Raw genomic sequence first — 23,927 nt, forward strand, 5'->3', positions numbered from 1 at the left:
GGTAATGAGTAAGTCATATCTTTCCACATGCATTAAGTGTTGTTTATTTAAACAGTTGATCTTTGCCTTTTTTTTCTTTTGAATACAGCACAAAAGCATGACCAGAAAAATGCTAGTACTTCAGTACGGCAAGATATGGATATGGTTATGCCAGACCTTACAAGATTTATACAGTCACTGCACTATGCGTACCTGCATTCTCGTAAAGACCCTAAATCTGATTTAAATGTTGCAGTGGGAAAGTATATATATGACTACCTGAATCGGTATAGTAAGTTTAAACAGTTCTTTTTGTATGAGTATAAACCATCCTTGGATGAGAAAAGATTTTTACATGCTGGTCCAAAAAACAAATCCAATCTTGATAGCGCCTTACGTACATACATTTTTGGTTCTGAAGCCTACCAGATTCCTATTTCCAAAGCCAAAAAAATGATGGATGGGAGTCGAAAGCATCAGCAGTTCAGCCCTGTATCAGACTATGAAGCCCCAGAAGAAGAATCAGACTGTTCAAAGAGAACTGGAAAAAGAAATGATTCTAAAGGTGAAATGACAGCTGCCCAAAAAAAGCGCTCTCAGCCTGGGGATTATGATGATCGTATGCAAGAGCTGATTAACTTAATTCAGTGTAAGAAAAAAAATGTAGATAGAGAATCTGACTCCGAGGACAATCGAAGCAAGAGCAGATCAAAACGAAAGATTGAAAGCCGTATGGAAAGCCCACAAAAACGCTTTAAAAAAAGTACTTCTGAAAAGGATTGTCACTATGATGGTAAGTACATTAGTACTATTGTTCTTGGTTTTTTTTTAAACATCTTAATTTTCTTTTAATCTGTTTGTTCATGTGTTTGTGTCTGGAAGACTGTACTTCTGCGCCTGTGCTATGTGTCATCTTCTCACCATCGAACCAAGAGAAGAATATAATAGGGACAAAATAGCCTTGTATAACGGATAGGAACCTTTAATTTCTTTAATTTTGTGCCATTTGATGCTTTTTGAGTAGTGTTTAGTTTTTTCCAAATGATCTTTTGATTTTTTACTGCATGACCAGCTTAGTGGTCATTTGGATAGCCGGGTTTGATTCCTCACTCCTCCACATGCAGCCAGCTGGATGACATTGGGCTAGTCACAGCTCTGTTAGAGGTGTTCTCACAGAACTGAGCTCTCTCAGCCTCACTCTCACAGGGTGTCTGTTGTGGGGAGGGGAATGTGTTTGTAAGCTGCTTTGAGACTCCTTTAAGTAGTGAAAAACGTACTTTTCTATATCTTGACCCCTTATTCGATAGTTTTCAGGGAACTCTGGGATTATCCAAGAGATCCCCAGAGTTTATGCGGCCTTTCCCAGAAGTTTGGATAGCCGCTAATATCACTAGACATCACTGGATCATACTTCTCTTGTTGCTCTACAGAGTCTGCACATCCTTTGTTTATTCCATTGTCAATCCTGTTGAATTCAGATCGCTTTGAACTCGGATCTCCCCCCCCCCCAATTGAAACAGGAAAGTGTTCTGCACGTGGTTAGGGTAGTTCAGAAGGGGGGGGAGCCAAGCCTCTTTCTTTTCTTGGAGGGGAGAGGGAGAGGAGCCTCTTTCTTTTCTTGGAGGGGGGAGGGAGAGGATAAAAAAAGGCAGAGAAGGGAGAAAAAAATCCAGGACCAACAGAAATTGAGAGAAATTAGGGGCTTCTCCTTTAAGGCAAGTTTGTCACATGACCACCTGTGGCCAATCACGGGTCCTCTACCACGGAGGAGAGCCCAGATTCAAAACAGTATTTAAATATTGAGCATTAAAAGCACTCTAAGATATCGCACAATAAAGGTAGGGTCACTGCGGATCAATCCTTACTGCAGAAGGAAATTTTAAATCACCCCAAATCTAAACGGAAATCGCATTCTGTGTAGAGGGCAGGGACTGAATTGATCTGGGGTTGGAATATAAGCTCCGTGCAGTTTACACGCTAGTCTTTGTCTCCATAATGGAAATGGTAAATGATTGATTGGCTATCTTTCTTCTGCACCCACTTCTCTGAAGGAGCATGTGATGACTTCCCAGGTTCCTTGAAGCCTGAAAAATATTTAAAGGGTTTCTCTATGATCAAAAAGGTTGAAAAGGGCTGCTCTTAAAAACTAAATATTTAACTATATCTTCAAGTTGCATTTTGTCTACACAACTGTAGATAAAAGCCCTAATTTCTGTGTTCATGTACATCTCTGTGCAAGTTTGAGTGGGCTGGAGCCTCACAGATGAACTGTGTCATTCGTAAAAACAAAAATGAATAATCATCCTTAGAGATGTGAGCTTTCCATAAATTTTGAAGCTATGTGAAATTGTATTTTCCTCAGGCTTTTCTTTGGAGGGGGGAGGAAATATTGGGCAAAATTTGAACATTTGAAGTACATGCCTGTCCTGTGAAACCTGAACTAATTGTACTGCTTTAACAACATAACATGCATCATAATAACTTACTTAGCATATACAATTGCAATATTTGATATATTTAAGGAATTTAAAAGTTATAAATGTGTTACTGTTGTTCAACTAAGATTTCAAGTATATTACTTGAGAGAAAAGTGCAAGCTGATGCTGTTTTAGCACATGGACCTTAAGGTTAGAGCAGGGATTCCCAACCAAGGTTCCGTGGACCCCCCCCCCCAGGCATCCACTGGAGCCCCAGAGGGGGTCTGTAGCCTTTTCTGTCCTGTCTTAATGGACTCAGCCACAAGCTAGGGAACTGGCTGCTTCCATTGCTTCCCCCTCCCTCCTGAGCACATGAGAGTTCTCGTGTGGTTTCTGCTCCTGGGAGAGGGTGCAGCCTGCACAACTACTCCCGCCTTAAACTAACTCATCTCCTCCCACTTCAGTCCTCCCCAAGCCTACCTGTTAACACAGGTGGTGATGTCACTGTCGGTGACATGTCACTTCTTGGGTTGTGGCAGGTAGGGGTGATCAGCCGACATCACTTCATGGGCTCCTTGAAGCCTGAAAAATTATTTCAGGGGCTCCTCCAATTTGCACAATTTTCCTCTCATGCTTAATTGCGGGTTCTCCCCCACCTTTTTCTGACCGCCCCCCCCCGCCAGCAACTTAGGGAAGCTGCTTTTTACCCAGACTGTGGGTATATGTATCTCAGTGGTTTGTGGAACAGTGGAAGGTCAACCACAGGTCAAGTTAGGAGGACCAGCAAAGAAGGAAGAAAAAACTTAACTCAAAAACCATGAATTGAGAACCCAAGGGTTAAAGCAATAAAAATATAAGGGCCTAATGATGATTCAAATTATCTACATAAAATGTTAAAATAAATTAAATGAAAAAGTGTATATTAAAACAATTTGTAGGTTCAGATGCTAGCCTCAAAACAGAATAAAAATGTACAATATTCTCAAAACAGGGTCCATATGCAATCCTGTCCATACGTGTTTTGGCCAAATGGCTTTCTTCAGTGGTTAAACATGCACATTGCACAATGGCTCCAGATTTTGATTAATCAACAGTTTCTAAAAGCTGGACTCAGTTGAAACTGCTTTAAATTCAACAATTGCAACTTAGGGCAAATAAATAATGTAGAGGCTTCTTTCTAAATAACCTTGTGCCCTGGTTGGGTACGCAGTTCATTCGTTCGTTCGTTCAGTCACACACACACATGTTCAGTCACACACGTTCAGTCACACACACACACACAAACTCTGTCTCTTTGTTCTCCGTTGTGGCTCAGCGGTTTACAAGGAATGTGAATTGTGTAACAGTACAATAAAAATTCGGTAACTACATTAACAAGGCAGTATCACCAACAGTAATAATAACCATAAAGTTAGCAACAATAAACTGCGTTCTCTCTCATTGAAGATTAGATATATTTCCAAATGCAGAAATACATATTGGATTCTAGATATGTGTACTGCATGCCCACCTTGCCTTTAAAAGCTTTTAACTCATTCTAAAAGATGAAACGTTTCACTGGGTTCTTTTTCAGTACTGTGGCAAATTTTTTTTTTAAAAAGGTCTTCACTTCTGTAGCCGTTTGTGGTAGTAAGCTTTTTTCCTTGAACACAGATTTAAACTGGAAAGTATTTTGCCATCCTTGATGCATTTTCTGCAGCACATAAACACAGGTTGTAGAGAACTTCTAGTGTAACTTCCTTCCTTTCCTTCTCTGTTTTTAGGGGAAAGAGCATCTGAATCGCTGTCTGCAATTATAGCTGATCTTGGTGGACGCGATACTGATCTGAGACAGCAAAGTGTTTCTGATCATCCTGTTACTGAGAGTGTAGTCCTCAAAAACCTTTTAGGTGCATTGTTGGCTGATCCAAGCTGTCTGTCGGCAAGACTTCTTAATCATGGTTTAGCAGAAAATAATACAAAGCAAGTTCCTGAATATGAATCCATTCCAGGACAGGTTAAAGAAGAACCCGAACTCTCTGATGCTGCACATGTTGAAAATGAACAGCTTAAGGGTTATCAGAGCTCCGTCATGTTTGAAACTACTGCACCATGTTTACCTTATTCTGTTGATGCGTCTACTAATGAAGCAGGCATGGACAATATGCTGCATTTAAAAGTAAGACCGTTTAAAATAATTTTAAAACTCCTTACTATATTGCATTGTGAATGCATTTTTTGCATCCAGTGGCATTTCTGGTTTGTAGCGTAGAAAGAAGGTGTAAGAATGATACAAGGAATTTAAAACCTTTACAGTAAAGGTTTACTCAAGTAAACAATTACATATTTTCCTGTCAGTCTGTGTGTATGTGTGTATTTACCATAGCATATTTTTCAAAGTTGGTTGCTCACAGATGGAGGGATGTTTTGAGTCTTTTTCCAGCAATTCTTGATCAGGCAGTAGGACTTCTCTAATCTTTCAAAATATGAAAGAAACTAAACATAGAAGTGGATGAGCTGCGCCATGGTATTGGGGGGCGGAATGCTCTCTGGAGATGCGTATTCTTAAGAACATGTTTGGGTGGTTCTACATTCGTCTCTTGGGTAAACCACATAGAGGAAAAATCCATTTCCCAAAACCAGATAGTTATCTTGCCTTCCAGTACTCTTGGACATGGCTCACTGAGCTTTAAAGTAGCTTCTGAAGTCGTCATAATACCCTGGGTTTCTCTGCAGTCCCCAACATTAGTTTGATTTTAGACTAGATACCTTGTATTGTAGCCACCTGGGATTCAGTCTCTAATTTCATTGGTCATTATGTGGTGGATGTTTTTGCTTCTGTATAATCCATATTCAGGCTAAATTCCTTGGGTGGATTGTTGTATCCTAGTTCCCAACCAGGTTCTGGAGAACTGCAGCATCCAGCTTTAGTGAAGGAGAGCACAGGATAGCGTCCCATACCTGCCTTGTTTATCTGCTGGATATGAAGTATCCGTGTCTCATTCAGGTGGCTTGTTATCACTTTGAGTGACCTGTCAGCTTTATACCTTTTTAGTGGTTAGTTGAAAGTTTTCTTCCTTAGGCAGCATCAAAAGGCCAAGTCAAAGTTTTTAATGGGTTAGTTTCTTTTACCAGAAGGAAAAAAGAGACTAGATTGCCATTTTCTCCAGAGTCCACGAAAGAGACTATCCTTCCAACTATAAAGAAGGAATGCTTATGCGTTAAGACCAATATACTATACTCCGCAACCTACTAAATATACAAGAAAATAGTAGTCCACTAGTTTAAGAACTGCTTCCTCAGCTGGCTGTTTGAAGATGATTATTTAGTCACCATAAAGCTAAATTTGTGAGAGCAACGTAGAATACTTTATAAATGACTTGCCGTGCAAACATAAGTGTGTTTGAAAGTAAACCCCATTGAGGTCTTAATCATCAGCACACTTTCTACATATTGCGTTGATGGGAGGGGTTCATGTTGCCTTACTTCGCACAGTTCTGTTTGTCCTCTGGATACTCAACTTTCAGGGATTCAGATGGTAATTAACTAGAGCAAGAGCCTCTTCTACGTGAACACTGATTTTGGAGCTCAATCCCTAGGATGGTTTATTTTTCCTATTCATATAAGGATTTAACAGCAAGTAACATAAGATGTGTTTTTGATCTGTTTTATTTACCGTATTTGCCGGCGTATAAGATAACTGGGCGTATAAGACGACCCCCCAACATTTCCACTCAAAATATAGAGTTTGTTACATTACATTACAGTACTATGGGCCACTATGGGTAGCTATGTCTATCCCAACAGAAGTGTACCCGGCATATAGGACGACCCCCCACTTGGAGGCATGTTTTTCAGGGGGGAAAAGTAGTCTTATACGCCAGCAAATACTGTAAATAGACTGTTTGAGTTGCCTCTAATGCAGGGAAGAGCAGAATTTGTTTATGGGAGCTGTTTAATACTCCCTCCCCCTACCCATTTTTAGAAGCTGTCAGTTACAAAATGGCAACCAAGGCAACATAATGACAACTTGAACAAGAACTGCAGCATTTCAGAGTAGGTCTGCTTTCCATTACTTTTTTTCCAAAGCAATCTATCACACACACACACCCCACCCCCAAATTGTATCTTGCCCTACAAGGGGGGTGGATTTTGTTACCACTGTTTTTCCCTGCAAGAGGCAAATAGCAACTTTGATCGGGCAAAGAGTCTGTACCTTGCTCCAGAACCATAGTATATGTATAGGAGGAGAGATTAATGAGAAGATTTTAATGAGAAAGGGAACTGATTTTATTGTTCTCCCATCCAAAGATGTTTGCATGCATGTGCTGCCTCCTCACTTGCACAAATTACAAAGAGAGAAGCTGCTGCAGTACATTTAAAATTAAGAAAGTGATTAAGGCATTGAGGATTTCATAACAGCAAGGCTTGGTATATATTCTATGCATAAATAAAGCTCTAAAAGGCTTGAATGTCAAGCCCTCTGCTTAAGCTGTGGATTGATACAAAATCAAAAGTAATTTTAGAGATTCTTAATTATTTTATATCACAATGGCAAAAGAATAATGGCTTTGAATTGTGACTGAAAAATCATCGTAAACTGATTACCGTGTATTTATTTAGGAAACAAGCACTGGAAGTGTGAGTAGTTTTGATGGCTGCAGTAGCCCATGTCCTAGCACACCCATTGAACAGAAATATCACAGGCAACATTCCAACTCAAATAACACTGGGGAGACAGCAATGAACTGGAAATTAATTCCTATCACAGGTAAGTAACATAACATTTTGAATATATCTCATATCTAAATCTTCCAGAAACATTGTTTTGATTAAGATAGAGGGATGAGGGTGTCTAATTATGCTGTACTTCCCTAAGTTCTGTGTAAACAGGACCGGAAGGGAGGGCAGTATAGAAATATAAGAAGTAAAATAAATAAATGCATATTCCTCAGTTTGTTCTTATCCTGAGGTTATTATTTTTTTTTATGGAACATTTTGAACTTTTTGTTCGGCAAATGCACTCATGTCAGGTTTTACTTAAACACCTGCACACTAACTGTTCAGGTTATGTCTGCTAAATTGCTCGAGTAGTTTTCATATTCATTTCATCTGACTTGGAAGTAGGTGCACTGAAATCTGAATAAAGTTGGTGCTATCTAGCAGAGGGCTACTGCAGTCACAGAACTCAGAAAAGTTGGTTCATTGCATAAGAAATTATTTTACTTTAATAGATGTATAAAGTGTGTAAGCTCTCAACATTTGAAGATGTTTCTTTTCTTTATGATTGAAGTTGGGCAAAAGTTTTATTGCACCTTGATTATAATTTGGTAGTGAAATTGCTGCTGAGACTATATTCCATCCGAGACCTGCCAGTTGGACATTCCTATTCAGGGGGACCCTATTCAGGGGGACCCCATACATACTCAGTCTTTACCTTTTAAAGATCTCAAACTAAGATATTACACAACTTCTCTGAGCTATCTCTGTGATTAAAAAGCTCAGTAAATAATACAATAAATCTTGTTGAGTAAATAGTGTCAGTATAACTATCTTACTAGGAGTACTGAATATAAAAAAAACTAAGAACAAAGCACTTCACCTTTCTGTCAGTGATCCTCTTGAGTCCTTCAGTAGTTTGGGTTTTTTTTTAAAGCTCCAGACTTCTGTGGGAGCATTTTGGGAAGAATGCTTGATAGGGAGTGGTAATTCTTCTGAGGCTAGTTCCTGTAGAATTCATTTTACTGTGGCTTGTCCAATAGTATGTCTCTTACTGATGCTTTTCATTAATTCATTTGATTCCTGCTGGTCTTCAAAATGTTAATGTTTGGAGATAGAGTTGTTGTATTAAACAGCAATCCAACCATTTCTTGACCTGCATGATTTTTATGGTGATTTTCATATTCATCTGTATGGACTTTTGAGGAAGGTGGTGCTATCTGTGTCATACTTGCTTTATGGTGTGTATGTGTGTGCATTTTTCCCCCTTTGGGGAATATGAAGTCCTTGACACAACATTTGTGTGGAAGCAGCAGTGGCAGGGTTAGGTAGCTCAACTCTTAAAACACCAACAACATTTAATGTGGGATTTCCCAATCTGCTCCCTTTTGCAGTTTTAATATTCTTAGTGAACCTGGAATCATAATTGCCTCTTGAATCAAAAGGAGATTCTGTAATATCCAGATTTACCTGATAATAATAGCGATTTTTAATTTTATACACTTTATAGAGGGCTATCAATTTTTAAATTGGTGTTGTAACACAATAGCGTGAGAAGATTTTAATTATACATACTAAGAGAATCTAAACTTGCTAACTGCTGCTCTCCCTCAGGAGGGGCAGGAAGAGTTCCTGAGGAGCAACTGAGAGAACATGGAGATAACCAAACAGGTGAGAAGGGTGGCCTTTATTGCCTATGCTACTGCTATCCAGATAGCTGAGAAGACATATTCTTCTGGCAAGAGACTAGGCACTAGATAGCCGTTTGCCATATAGTTCTGGGAATTTATCCACTGAAGCAAGTTAGGCCAAGACGTGAGACATAAAGCTCCATTTATGAGACCCTGTATAATAGCATGTCAGTTTTAAAAGTAAATTCCATGTTCATAGGCCATATTATGAAAAGCATCTGAAGACAGGGGAAGCTGGCTATTCCAAATACACAAGAATCCCATTACATCAGTCTAATGAAGTATTTCCCTATCTTAGTGGGTATTCACTGTATTTCAAAAAAGTATTGCTTGAATGCCCATGGCCATTCATGAAGTGTGTTTGTGTATACACAATCAAATATTGTAGTATGAATGCACATTTCATGTGGTGTACATATCAAATTTTGTGAAACCAGAGTCTAAATCATAGCATCTCTTGAAACTTTACAAGAAAATTGACTCAAATTCATAGTGGTATGTAAACACAAACTTTCCCTCATTCTATGTCTAGGGACAACTTGGAAACAGTTGATACAATTCTCATCTGGTCCTGAGTGTTGCCCCAGGTTATGGCTTTACTTGCAAGTCCTAATACCACTGCACTGTTGTCTTCTGTGCTGTTTTAAAATCATTGATAGGGTAGACTGGGACACATACTTGCAAGTAGATCAACTGCTAGACTGGTATTTCATTTACGATTTAGTTTGGGAGCTGGTCTGCTTGAGTAGTTTGATGTGGTAAACTACCTCACTGCACACAAGCAGTGGAATGCCCCACCTTAATGTGATCAAAGGGATGAATGACAGACAAGAAGACATATAGTAGCATGGTGAGCCTAGTATTGTTATAAAATGAATTACTAGCATATTAGTGGTTATAAATGCAGGTTATCATATGACATATTTCTGAGACTCCTTCCAAATGGCAACGCTATTGTTACCATCCTTATCCTAATTTTATTTGACATCGTAGGATGGGCTAAGAGCCAAACGTCTGCATAATAATTTGTATTTATTATTGGAGAAATGACAAATCTTCAGTTACAAACTGTTCAAGGATGTTTCATCACTCTAGTGACTTTCAAACCATATGAAGAGTAACAGATTGTGAAAAGATTTTAACACCCTTACTTATTACATCCTCAATAGGTTCCTATTTCCGTTTTACAAATAGGTAGCTGAGCTGAAATATAACAACTCATCCAAGGCTTACTAGGAAAGCCAAAATTCGAATCATAGAATTGGAAGGGATCATATAGGCTTTCTACTCCAACCCTGTGCTCAATCTAGGATCACCCTAAAGCATCCATTATAAGTATCTGTCCAGCCTCTGCTTAAAGACCGTCAGTGAAGGGGAGCTCACCGCCTCTCTCAGATCTTATTTCAACATTAACTCACATCTGTGCTTGTAATGAAATATCTCACAGAGAACTTTATTTTTGTTCCTAAGTGCATGTGTCATTGTGCTTAGAACTTTGTCTAAGTTATGCTTTTGATTTGGTATTTTTCTAGGGTTGGGTTTTTTTGTTGTTGTTTTGAGATTCATAGCATAACAGCCTTATTGTACTGTATTTTTCCTACTTACCTTTTTTGACAGTTGTGCTAAGGTTTGCCATCCAGTGTAGACATTAGGCAGCACCAGTTGAAGATGGATACAGATCTTTTCCATATTCCTTTAGCAGCTGCCTTTGGGGGCATTGAAAAGGTGATACTAGGGGTTGAGTGAGCCAGTGGACTAAAAGCTGGGCAAAATCAATGGTATATTGAGGAAGAAGATGCAGTCAAAGTGTCATTCCTGCCTATTTAATCTACAAAGATTCTACTCCTAGCAGAGATTCTTGTTCATGAAGAAAGGAAGTAGACACAGGCAACTCAATCTTTAATTGAACACTTAGATTTTTAGCCTGCCACACCCAGAGGGTTTATGGCAGGTTACAATAATTCATTATAATCCTCAGTAAAACCCCACATAAAATCCAGCATTCAATACAAATAACAGGCAGCCAATGTTACCCCCCCCCGATCTTCCACCAGACAGCACCCGTCATGGGGGATAGGAGTTTGACTGATGGACCGACGTAACCTGAGGAGAGGCTTCTGATCTTACTGCCCTGGCCTCAACCAAAGACCTGGCGGAAAAGCTCTGTCTTACAGAACCGTGATAGCTCTATCAGGGCCCTTGGCTCACCTAGGACCTCATTGCACTAGGTCGGGGTCAGGACTAAAAAGGCCCTGGCCCAGGTTGAGGACAGGGGAACTTCTCTTGGACCAGGAACCACCAATAGATAAGCTCCCACAGAGCAAAGTGATTTGGGGGGGGGGGGTCGGGTGCATGAAGAGGTAAGCAGTTCCTGAAATAAGTGGGGCCCAAGTTGCAGATGACCTTGAAGGTTAATATCAGCACCTTGAACCTGCTCCAAACCTCAACAGGCAACCAATGCAGCTGCCTCATCACAGGCTGGATCCTCCAAGTTGTACCAGTGAGGACCCTAGCAATTGCATTCTGCACCAGCGTCAATTTCCGGTTTAGGGACAAGGATAGGCCCAAGTAGTTACAGACATCCAAGCTGGAGGTGTTTCATGAATCACTGTAGTCAAGTAGTCTGTAGACCGGAGAAGATGGTAAAATGCAAACCGAGCTTCTCCCCTGACCTGGGCCTCCATTGAAGGGAGGAATCCAGGATCATGCCCAGATTCCTGGCAGAGCACAAGATATTAAGTTGCATTCCAGCCAAAGTGGGGAGATGAGCTTCCTAATCTTCCGCCTACCTGCCCAGCCACAGGACCTCCGTCTTGGAGAGGTTAAGCCTCAGGCGACTGCTCTTAACCACCCAGCTACAGCTTCCAAACATCTGGAAAATATATTTGGGGAGAGTCAAGGCAGCCGTCTGTCAGGAGATAGAGCTGTGTGTTATCCACATATTGATGACAACTGAGCCCCTAGCTCCGGACCAGTTGGGCCACAGGATGCATAAAGATGTTAAACAATTTAGGGGATAGTATCGCCCGCTGTGGCACCCTACAGGGGAGTTGATAGGGGCATGACAACTCCTCCCCTACTGCTACTCTCTGTGTCTGATTCTGGAAAAAGGAACACAGCCACTGAAGGGCTGTCCCTCAGACCCTCCTGGCTCTGGCTAGGCGGGGAGCCAATATCTTGTGGTCAGCCATGTCAGATGCGGCCAACAGATTGAGCATCACGAGTATGGCAAGCCATCCCTATCCAGCTGGCACCGGAGATCATCCATCAAGGCAACTAGCACCTCCACCCCGTGACCAGGATGGAAGCCTGGTATGGATCGAGCAGTTAGAATGTGTATGTTTGGTTGTTTTGAGGATAAAGGTTACTGGAAGTGCCCAACATTTTAATTTACTTTTCTTCTAGATATGTGAAATCCAGCAATGAATTTGTGTAGCCAGATGAATAAATAGTATGCAGTCTGTAAATTTTCATGCACAACTCTTTTAGGATTCTGCAGTAAAAAAAGAGAGTGTTTATTTGGTTAATGCATATATCTGTTACTAGGGGCAAAACCCATTCCACCGAAGAATGCACCAGGTGCTAGGACGCCGGCTTGCTCTGTGTACTTCCTGGGTAACATGCCCTCCCCTCGTGCTCAATCTTGAGGTCCAATATGGTGAAGTGTGCCCCTTTGGGCTGAGGACCTTCTAGGCCCCCTAGACCCAGTTGGGTGCTACTGAGCCCTGTGCAGGCTGCAGTTGGCCCCCTTGGGCTAGGAGCAGGTGTTTGCAGGTCCTGCCTGCCCCTTGAACGGCTGGCACCGTGGCCTGTGCAGGCGACGGTGGGTGAGTTCAGGTCAGGGACAGGCATTTGTGGATCCTTCTTGGCTCCCCCAGACCTGGATGGGCAATGCCAAGGCCTGCGGGGTCCGCAGAGGGCCAATTCGAGCTGGGATGGGCATTTGTGGGGACTTCTTACTTCTGCTGCCAAAGTCAGATGGGCCATGCAGAGTCCTCTTTAGGCTGCAGTGTTCCCCAACCAGCTGGCGGGGTTTACATTTTCTGGCCTCTGGCCCCTACCCTTGGTTCTTGGGTTGGCGGTCTTAGAGGCTGCACTAGCCTCCTTGGGGCTGGCATGCAGCCCAGCCTCTTCCTCCTTCCCTCCTAGCCACCCATCCCTGGCTGGCTTACCTTTCTGAGGTGATTCTTCTTCCAGGTGGAAGGAGGAGGAGGGGGAAACGGCTGAGGCTGGGGCAGACCTGTCATTGGCTCTCTTTGGTGGAGTTAATGCCTCCTATTAGGTGCCCATGCCAAAGGGGGCCATTCAGGTAGCTGGTGAGTTTTCTTTATGCACCTTGGAAATTACAATGTTGAGTGAATGACAATGTCTCATGTATAAAAGTTTTATGTCAACTAGAATAGACAGTGTAGAATATTATATTCCTCTAGTATAAACTGAGGTGATGCTGTGACTTAGTGGTAGAACGTCTGCTTTGCATGTAGAAGCCCCATGTTCTTCCTATAATTACCATTTAAAAGTATGTTGGTAGATGATGTGAGAAATGTCTTTCTGAGATCCTAGAGAATCACAGTCAGTGTTGTTAACAATGTTTTGTACTAATTATTGGATTCAATGTAGGGCAGTTTCATGTGTTCAAATTTTAACATGTTGTATGTTACTCATTAAACCAGTGTTTTCTAATATGTAATGTGTTTTGGAGACCACTTACTGCTTGACTGTTGAGATAAAATCCAAAAGGGTCTTCAGTGGATAGGGGTTATGGAAACAGGAAAGTTTGGTCGGTTCCCTGCCAGCTTACAGATTACTCAAGTACTGAGCTCATCTTGGGAAACCATATCAAATCTGTACTCCCCTGACATTTGCCCATAGACAGACATTCTTGTTTCTGGCCTTGGAAACTTATACATTTGCCTATAAAGGGAATCAACCCTCCAGTTACTTAAGAAATTGAAATGAAGAAGCATTTTTTCCCCATAGCAAATCCCAGCTTTTCTCTGCCTCTTCTACTTTAGAAGACAACAAGAGATACCACCATAGGAAGTACCCATTCAGAAGCAGTGTCCTCCACTGTAAGAAGATGAATGGCTTGAAAACTCCCAGCACCTTGTGATTCACCATGCTTCTTGGGCAGCTATTTCATGATGCTAGCTAGAATACTCATGGTGTTCGATAGAAATTGATGGTTTTAGATTCTGAAAATAGCATTACATTACAGAAGATATTGTAAAACCTGTACTGTTCTGAAGGAATGTTTTCACAATGTCATTACATTAGAGCATTGTTTCTCAAGTTTTTAACCATTGAGAAACTCCTGAATCATTCTTCAGGCTTCAAGAAACCCCAGAAGTGTTGTGATTGTGCAGACTATGGTTGGAAAGCATAGCTGTGTACATACCCACCCAGAGTCCCTCCTCTTCCCACCTTCTCCAAGCCTATTATTGGCCATTTTGGGGGCAATATTGGCCAGGGCTGTCAAGAAACCCTTGTTGAGAAAGCCTGCACTAGAGTGACAAGATCTCTAAGAAAAATGTTTTTGATATTGAGACAGTGGCTTGGATCCAACAAAGTGTTTGAATAGATGGAAAGATTTTTATCATCAGAGAGAGAGTCTCACATACCACTGCAGTCCAGCCGCCCTCCTCCAAGCAAGCATGGTATAGTAGTTACAGAGTTTCAGACTAGGATCTGGAAGACCCAGGTTCAGATCCTGACTTGCAATGGAAACTTCCTGGGGGGCATTGGGACCACTCATTCTCAGCCTAACTTGCCTTACTGGGTAGTTTTTAATGATAAAATGGACATGATGGGCAGTGCTGTAAGTTGCTTTAGTTACCCATAAATAAATAACATCTTGTTTTGTAAGCAGAAATCTTGCCATCTTTAAAAGTGCTTTATTCTGCTATCTTGTTCAGTAAAAAATTACTGGTATTGAAGCTAATTCACAACATGGCTAAAACCAATTTAAGTCGAAAGTGAGATGCTTTGAAAGCTGCATTAGATAGTATGTTTCAAGCCAGGATGTGTTCTTGAATACATTTTATCACATTCTTACTTCAGGCTTTCCTCCAAAGAGGGTGATGCCCAGGCTTCTCTTCTCCCACATCTGCTTAGCCATTCTGTGAGAAGGTTAAGCTGTGAGAGACTGATCCAAGATCACTTTAGCAAGCTTTGTTACTAAGGTGGGGGTTTGAATCAGTTCTACTCATTTATTGTTATCTCTTGAACCACTATACCATGCTGTTATGTGCTCTTATTCATGTATCCTATTCATTTGTCTAAGGCAAATGAGTGTTTCAAAACTAAATATAGATCTTGAAATTAAAAGTTGTTCCAGCAAATTTGCATTCAAGGTGTCACAATAACAAACTTGCCAATAATAACTTTGTTGAATGAGGCAAGTAAGAATTGCTTGCAGGCAAGAATGTAAGTTTATTTTGTGCTGAGTCTTGTGTAGTGGGTTCTTCCCCTGCAAGAACTTCTTTCACCCTAAGGAGGCTTTCTTCAACAATGGAAGAACTACTTAGGTTGGAAGAAGGGTTTCACACCCTTGAAAGTATATTATCTAATAATACATACTAGGATTTGTTAAAATCTCCTGATTGGAGACATTTACAGAATGGCTGCAGGTGGAGCATAGGTGGTCAGTGAAACCAAAAGATGAAAAAAATAAGGGCCTCAAGTCTGCATCTTCCTTCTCTACAATTATGAACAATTTCTCCTTGATATTTTAAAATGCCCCAAAATAAAACCAACTCTAGTTAGGGTCTCCCTTGTTAAAAGACATTTGAAAAGTTTTCTGTTGTGATTTCCTCTTCAGTACCACTCATGATGGGTACAAGTGAGTTTTGAGTGTTTCATATGAGATTCTGGTGTTCAGATTAGAATTTTGCCAAAAGTGTGTATACACATGAAATAAGCCTTTGGTTTTATAAAACTGTGACTTGTATGTTTTCTTTGCACTCCAATATTAACCACCATTATCAATTGAGCATGTTGTCTAGGCACTGCATAGTTAGTGTTAAAGCATGTAAAAGAGAAACCTCTTGATCAAGATTTTCTTAAGTCTAACATAGTTGTGATCAGGTATGAGTAATTTGTAGTTAGTATCAGTTCATTTCCCTTGTTTCATGTAGCTTGTGTTTCATGTAGCTTGAGTTTTTTCCTAGTCTGTCAATTTAATCTGAAAACATGGCAATGGCATTGTAATCCACATAAGAACACATGACAGTACGAATGTATAACCCACATAAAAAAGGAAATGATATGATGAAACTTGCACAACCACTTCCAATAAACTCCCCCAATGGTTTGTGTCATAGCATCTATGGCTGGTGGTGCAAAGCCATGCAGTCCTCCTTACCATAATGAATATTATTATTATTATTATTATTATTATTATTATTATTATTATTATTATTATTATTATTATTTGAGTACTAAAGAGCAATTTTACTACTAAAGAGCAAATTGCCTGCTTGGTTCCAAGGCAGTTCAAATAGACACTAGAGTGCTTGATATGAGGACGTAGTCTTTCCTCCACTGTCATTGTCATATCTTAAAAATCAAGACGTTTTAGGAGTGTTGTAGTGGTATTACGCTGGGTCCAAACACTAGTCTAATAACAGTGAAGTGCTATTCTGTCAACGTTGTTCATTTGACCTCAGAAAACGATAATGTTCAATATGAACTGTGAACTTTTGAAAGCATTTGAAGGTCATTCAATATTGATTCTTTCTGTTTAGGTCTAAAGTCTCCTGAAGAGCTACTGGCTTATTCGCCACCAAAGGATGCTTCTCAAGATGATCCCCGAGTAATAAACAGGCAAAAAATTTATCCATTTACTGAAAGCTCAGCGTATGACATACAGAAAGGAATAGAAGATGAAGTATATCCAGGTCAAGAGGAGAAACTTGAAGATCAACATGGTTTTGCAACAAATCACTGTTCAGCAAGTAAGCACTATATAAGTGAAATAATAGAAAAGGCAATATTAGATGAATACAAACACTTCACCAGCAAGATTCAGGAGACTTTGCAACAGAAGAATATTATGTATGTAAGTGGAATATCCAAGCCTGTCTTTTCAGCCAAGGAAAGAATAATGAGACTTTCACAATACATATGTTTGCAGGCATCAGACATTGCTGTCCAAGAATATATAGAAGGACTGAGTGAAAAGCTCAACAAGGTTGCTTTATCTTCATACGGCAACCTTCGTGCACCATATTCTTGCAATTCCAGACCAGCAAATGATTTGTTTACCAACACTGCATTGACTATGTCTCCAGAAGAGCCTGTGGTACCAGTACCTGCTGCAGATGATTTTGATATGGGCCTGTTATCCGGTAGTTCTTGTGACAATGCAGAGGAAGATTCCAGCATTAATGAACAAAAGCCATTGGTGGCCTTGGACACTGGAAGAGAACAGAGTCCGGTGAAAATCACTGTAGAGACAAAACTGACAGCTGATGGAAATCTATCTAGCTCTGACCCTTTGCAGCAGCTGGATAAACTACAAAAGCCTGCAGATAATGTAAACATTACAACTCAGCCAGCGCTGGCTGACATAATAACCCAAATGAAACCTGAAATGTTTAATAGCATTGTCCAAATCATTCAAGATGTAAAAAAAAACACTGTGAAATTCTACATCCATGAAGAACAAGAGAGTACATTATGTAAAGAAATAAAGGTATGCTTTCATTATTTAATTTATTAACTATGATATTTCTGGAGATTTTTTATTTTGAGCATAAATTTTAAATTTTGAGCATAACTTTAAACACTTAAACAATTATCTGTTTCACTTAATATTTCTGGTAAGGCCTAGGAGGAGGAGTTGGTCTTATGGCTTAAGTGCCACTCAGCACTTAACACCCACTCAGTGCAGCTTTCCCACCCCTGAATGCCTCCTCCCTCCAACTGGCTTGTCTGTCTGTCCAGCAGCCAGCCAATCACCTTCCATTCCCCACCCCTGACCACCCCCTCCTCCTTCCACTTCCCTCAGAGGCTGCAGATCCCTGCTGTGTGAGAGCTGCCCCTGCCTGCAGCCTTTCCAGGTCCTGGGGGGAGGGAGAGGCCATCCACAGAGTTCTTCCACACCACCCCAATCTAGCACCTATTGTATTCCTGAATGCAACAGGCTTTGTCCGTAGTATCATGATAATAAGCTGCATAATGACTCAAGCTAGTAGTACTCTGTTGTGCTGTCATTGTATCAAGGAAGAAATAGTTCTTAAATGTTTTATCCGTTTGTGGTATGTTTAAAGCCAGCCAATACGTCAACATTCCTCTTCTGCAGATTTATTAATGAATTACAATGCAAAAATTCCTCTTAAGACTAGAAAAAGTGCTTGTTCCTTTAAAAGTCAATATGAATTCACAATCAGAGTGCAGTAATTAAGACATGCTATTGTACATGTATATACCCTTGTATATTATGTTACGTGATTTTGTTCCTGCATTATAATGTGTTTTCATATTTCTTTATGTGTAAACAAAATCATATGGTTTATTAACTTTTTTGTTGCTTTAACCTTTTGGGTACTTTGTTTAGGAATATCTTATTAAACTAGGCAATACAGAGTGGCATCCTGAACAGTTTTTAAGAAGAAGGGCTAACTTGGATAAACTGCTTATAATTATCCAAAATGAAGATATTGCTAGTCAGATTCATAAGGTATGTGAAATTTGTAGCTGACATTCATGTGCAGTTTGGTGACATTGTTAATTGATTTATTCCAGATACATAACACTCAGATGCTTTCATGATTAGGTTATCATGCATAAAAGCCAGTGGTGTGACTTAATTCAGTAACTGATATACAGTCTGCCCTAATTAATTCTTGTTCTACTGATTGATTTTAACAACATATTCTCTTCAATTAGATACCATGTTTAGTAACTCTGAAGAGGCTGTCCTGCGTCAGTTTTGCTGGTGTTGATAGCCTGGATGATGTGAAAAATCATACTTACAATGAATTATTTGTTTCTGGTGGCTTCATTGTCTCTGATGAATCTGTTCTTAATCCGGAATTCGTTACAGTTGGTAAGATTTTTTTGGTTCTTAATGTACAAGTGTACCTTCAGGATTCTTAGGGAGCCAAGCACATTTAATTATTAGTTTTTTAAAAGTCAGTGGAATTTGCTGTCGAATACAGGGATTGCTTGTCACTATAGTGGCAGTAAAAGTAGTATAGTGATTCAGTTGTATCAGTTACAAAGCACCTCACATACAAATTCTGTACAAAAATGAAAAGCAATACTCATAGGTATACCATCATATTGGTCTTTATGATGATCATTTTGGACTAAAGTCATTGAGCTGGATCTCTTCTGCTTCAACTGTTTGTTTGACCCAGCTAGAGTAGTGGCCCCCAACCTTTTTAAGGCTGGGGACCGGCCTGCAGGCGTGGGGGGAGAGTGAGGCCCAGGCGCTGCATGGAACTGCTGCATTTGCATGGAATTGCCGCACATGCCCGTTTGCGTGTGCTGGCAGCCGCGCCTCCCTCTTCCCCCCTCCTCGTAGTGCGGCACTCGCTGGGCCACAAGCAAATCGGCTGCCGAAGCAGCCGATTCACTCAAGGCCCAGCAAGCTTCTCACTATTGGGGGGGGGGGTGCGGTTGCTGGTGGCCTGATGCCAAGGCTTTCGCAGCCTGGTACTGGGCCGCCGTGCGGGGGTTAATGGCCCCCGAGCTAGAGTATAACATCTGTCTTAGTGCTAACCAGAGCTAGCAGTAACCAGGTTTTCTCATAGCCTGGAATTTATGAGCCTATTTCATCTTCAGGTCAATGTTTATAATTTATGTTGCAGAAAATTCAGTTTCTTTGAATTGGATATACTGCTTAACTTGACAGAAAAATAAGTTTAGGTTAAAAAAAGTCTAAAAGACGCACATTGTACTTTCTGCTTTGAAAACCAGATCAGCTTGACAGATTTCTAAAGTTCCTTGAAGAGATGAGTACGCCAGATGGAAAGTGGCAATGGAAAGTTCATTGTAAAATGCAAAAAAAATTGAAAGAACTTGGAAGGTAGGTGGTATTCCATGCACATTTAAATATTAAAAACTGAGCAGAATGGATGTCAGAGAATTTAGAAATTGTCTGTTGACCTGTGGTAGACCTTTTTTGCAACTGCGCCTATTTGTATTTGTTACTAGCTTTAAATATAGATGTAAACCTTCTAGAAATTGAAGACTTCCTGATTGTGAAGAACTGTGGCTTGTTTTATCTTGTTACTTAAGTACATATTGTTTTTACCATTTTAGAAATAGGAAAAATCAGTTGCAAATAGAAACCATGTATAGTAAATAAAAGGAGATATAGTATGCAGACTTAGCAACCAGTCTTCACATGTTCACAGCATGGAACACAGTGCTGCTAGATTTGAAAACTGAATTAAACTTCACATTGAACTATTTAAAAAGGTAAAGGTATCCCCTGTGCAAGCACCGAGTCATGTCTGACCCTTGGGATGACGCCCTCTAGCGTTTTCATGGCAGACACAAGCATCTAGGAAAATGTCTGTAAATAGGAATTGTCATCAAAGCAGTATCTTTCTCTTGATTATGTTCATTTAAAAAAGAAATATGGCTTAAATATGTGTTTGCTTATGCTGTCCTTGAGCACCTCCAGGTGCTTTTGTGTAGAGAAAACAGGTTGGCAGTTATTTGAATAACAATGCCATAATTTGTTTATTGGGCAAATATCATATTACAAGTACTTGAAAGCATTTTGAGTAAGTAGAGTCTTGTCTGTCTTAAAGCATTGCACGCATTTCCAAAGAGAAAGTATTTCAGTCTTTCCAGTGGCAAAAAAATCAAAACATGATTCTTGGGTAGGGGGGAATGTGTCCTCTCCCTTGCTTGGGGGGCTTTAATCTCTAGTTCTGATTTATGTTTAATAGCTTGCTTTGTCTGGGCCAACTTTCTCATACGTCCCTTGAATTAAAAGAAATCCTCCCAAGAGTACATAATTTTCTATAGAATTTCCTGTATCAGTAAGATTTGCTGTCGTTTTCTGCCTGTTCTCTCCAAGGCTCAGGATTGTGAGTCTCAGGATATTGTGAGTCTCAGGATATACCATGCAAGATCTCTGCTTTCATTTAAAGCAGCAATCGTGCAACACCCAGAGGGTGTTGCTTTTTCCCTAAGTAGTAAAAGCCTATTTAAGTTGGTCAAAATGTTTGTATTAAGGTGTGCTTTGGCCTCATACAGATATTGCCTCCAATTTTTTAAAAGAGTAGACTCCTTGCTCTTTTTTTTCCAGAATAAATGCAAATGCAAATGCAAATGCCTTGCTGTCACTTCTGAATACTTACCAAAAGAAGCACATGGTTGAGATTCTGTCATACCATAACTGTGATTCTCAGACTCGAAATGCTCCAGAATTAGACTGTCTTATAAATCTTCAGGCTCAGAATTTGCAACAAAGGCACATTGTCTTCCTTACAGGTAGGAAGCATTATTGGGAGTGCCCTTCTTTAAATTTTTGTTGTTGTTGTTGCTATATACCAAAGAATCTTTTGTTTTCTTCACTTAGAAAAGAATGTTCAAACATTTGGAACTTACACTGAAAATGGGATAGTGGTCACTACAGTTGATAATTTGATGCATAACTTTAAAAGCCTTGTTGGCTACCATCACTCAGTTACTGAAGAAAACAACGTTCCTCCATCTGTTGATCATGACATACAATCAGGTACTACATGTTTTGTTTAATTTGCTCACATACAGATAGCTAGAAGTAGAAAAAACTTAGTGTGTCCATTTGATAAAGATAAACACTAGATGAAGAAACAGACCATAATTTAAATAAAGGGAAGAGGGAAACTGCTTTGTAGTTTCTTAGAAATATAGAAGTGGTCTAATTGAGGTATTCAAGAAGTTTCCATCAGTTATAAGGGGTTAATTATAAATATACTGGAGATAAGATTTGAAAGTCTTTAGCAGTGAGTGAGGGTGTCAGTAATTGTATTCAGTAATTTTCATATCAAATACTGACCTCCTGTATAACTTTAGATGCTGTTTTGACATTAACTCCTTTGGAGCTGGAAGTTGGGGTTTCCCAACAGTAAGCATGAACCCATTTCGCAGAAGCTTTTAGCATCGGAATATCTGGACGTTCACACAGAATGTTAAATGTGTGTTGAGTAAGTGAACAAAAATGGCAGAAGACCGAGCCCCTAAGTGATATGCGACTTTCAAACCTGAAGCCTAACGCTGTGTGAGTAGTGCGTAGTATTTTTAAACAAGCTTTTTATTTCAATAGAGTAGGATTTCTCTCTTCTTAATGTAGTTCTTGTAGAAAACGATGGGAAGGATGAGGAGGACATGTCTTTGGATTCAGGGGATGAAGCATCACAAATAGAAGTTTGCAATGATGTCTCAAAGCATGATTCCCATTTGCAAGCTTTGCGGACAGAGACCAAAGGATCACGGGGAGCAGACTGCCATCAGAACCCTCAGCTTGATATGCAACCGTCTGCTGAGGGACACGTCCTTGTGACAGAAAATACTTCTAAAATGGATGTGAAAGATATACAACCAGTTACTCCAGTGTCTACAACATGCTCTACTGAAGGAGAAAAAAACAATGCAGCTGAACAAGTTCCTTTCAATAACTTTCAGATTTATAACAGACAATTAAGTGTGCCCCATCAGTTCAGTCACTTTAATGTTCTCACTCACCAGACATTTCTAGGAGCAACATATCCAATAACTACAAATCGAAACCAAGAAAGTGGAAATTACTTCCTGACTGCTTACAGCCAGAACCTGGATATGGACCAATCTTCATCTCCCAGTAACTGGGATGTCAGTTGTGATTCTTCCAGGCCATATTCAAAACAGAAATAAGCAACATTAATAATTTTTTATAAGTTGTTAATGAATTTTCTGTTACTAAAAATGGTGATCTAACCGTTTCTAGTCTCTCATCAAAACATTTCTTCTTTTGTCAATTGGTTGTTCTGTCTTATTTAAATCATGATGGCCTGTATCAGTTGAAGCTCCTGGAGTTTGAAATAAATATATATTTTTTAACATTTATTGTACTTGAATGAACTTGTTTGTTGGCACTTCTGAGTTTTTACATTTTGTATTTGACCTGTAATTGAGACTTCTGTTAGAAGTCTATTTTAATGTAAACAATATTGGCCTGAAGCATATGTGAAATGCCAAGACTGTTTTGATGGCAAAATGTAACAGGAAAGCCAAACCACTTTTTCTTCATCAAAGCTGTTATGTATATATTGACAGTTTTGTATCAAAAGCTTTACATAGTTATACAGACAATTTTAGTTTATTTAGTAAATATTCTGGATTTTTGGCAGTATACCTCAGTTAGAACAACCAATGGATGGTACAGTTCCATTTTGAAAATAAAATTATCATCTAAACAGGGCACGGTAGCAAGTTGCATTTTGTCCTGCCTTCTGTTTCCAAGAAAGACCAGCAGCTAAAAGCTTTTCCTTTGCCATTGTTACTGTATGTTAAATGACTTTTCAGCTAGGTTTGCAGTCACAGAAAGCATGACCCATGTAGGACTACTAGGGATGTGTAAAAAAAAAAAACCATCCAAAAACACGTTATTTTTCAGGTTTGAGTGTATTGAGTATTTCCTGATATTCCAGTATGGTATTTTGATTCAGAAATATTTGGGAATGCCATTTTTTTCATTTATAGCCTGTGGGGAGTATTATAGTCAGTGGTTCCCATAAGTTATAATGGAGAATTTATCTGAAGCATGGATTGTTTTTTGAGGTAGAGGCACCAAAATTGAAGTATAGCTGCTGGTGCTCCTCCTCAACTCCTCTCAAGTCCAATTCTGTGAGTCCTCAAAGAAAGTGCCCCTGTTGTTTCCAATGGCAGGGGGGAAGGCATTTGAGCTTTAATGGGAATGTGAACACTTTGACCGTTTATGCACTGGGCACTTCACTGCCCCAGCTCCCGTGCATGAGCACAAATCAGGGGTGGATGAGGCCCACCGGGCCAAAGGCTTTCCTGTGTGGATGCAGGAAAAGGTGGGGCAACCTGCCACGATTAAAACTCCAGCCTGCAGCCTGGCATGAAACCTCCAGTGTGTAAATGGTCTTTAACATTTAAATGTCTTTGCATGCTTCAGCAGCAACAGAAGTAG

At 40.0% G+C, this 23,927-nt stretch overlaps 1 protein-coding gene across 4 annotated transcripts in view; it reads left to right on the plus strand.

The window, feature by feature from the left end:
• The window catches only part of TASOR (transcription activation suppressor), a 54,734-nt gene extending 31,897 nt beyond the window's left edge, over positions 1–22,837 (plus strand). Inside the window, exons 14-24 of one of the 4 annotated variants that reach the window (XM_077325495.1) lie at positions 89–772; positions 4,160–4,554; positions 6,999–7,146; positions 8,709–8,765; positions 16,531–17,480; positions 18,345–18,467; positions 18,677–18,836; positions 19,712–19,820; positions 21,057–21,241; positions 21,330–21,488; positions 22,086–22,837. In XM_077325495.1, coding sequence (XP_077181610.1) covers positions 89–772; positions 4,160–4,554; positions 6,999–7,146; positions 8,709–8,765; positions 16,531–17,480; positions 18,345–18,467; positions 18,677–18,836; positions 19,712–19,820; positions 21,057–21,241; positions 21,330–21,488; positions 22,086–22,645 — 3,530 coding nt within the window. In that variant the 3' untranslated portion in view covers positions 22,646–22,837. Of the gene's footprint in view, positions 1–88; positions 773–4,159; positions 4,555–6,998; positions 7,147–8,708; positions 8,766–16,530; positions 17,481–18,344; positions 18,468–18,676; positions 18,837–19,711; positions 19,821–21,056; positions 21,242–21,329; positions 21,489–21,808 lie in introns of all 4 variants that reach the window. The other 3 variants (XM_077325498.1, XM_077325497.1, XM_077325496.1) reach the window with 3 other exon arrangements.
• The last annotated feature ends 1,090 nt before the right edge of the window (positions 22,838–23,927 follow it).

The sequence above is a fragment of the Paroedura picta genome, chromosome 3 (assembly GCF_049243985.1).
Source record: "Paroedura picta isolate Pp20150507F chromosome 3, Ppicta_v3.0, whole genome shotgun sequence".
In the NCBI taxonomy this organism is placed as follows: Eukaryota; Metazoa; Chordata; class Lepidosauria; order Squamata; family Gekkonidae; genus Paroedura; species Paroedura picta.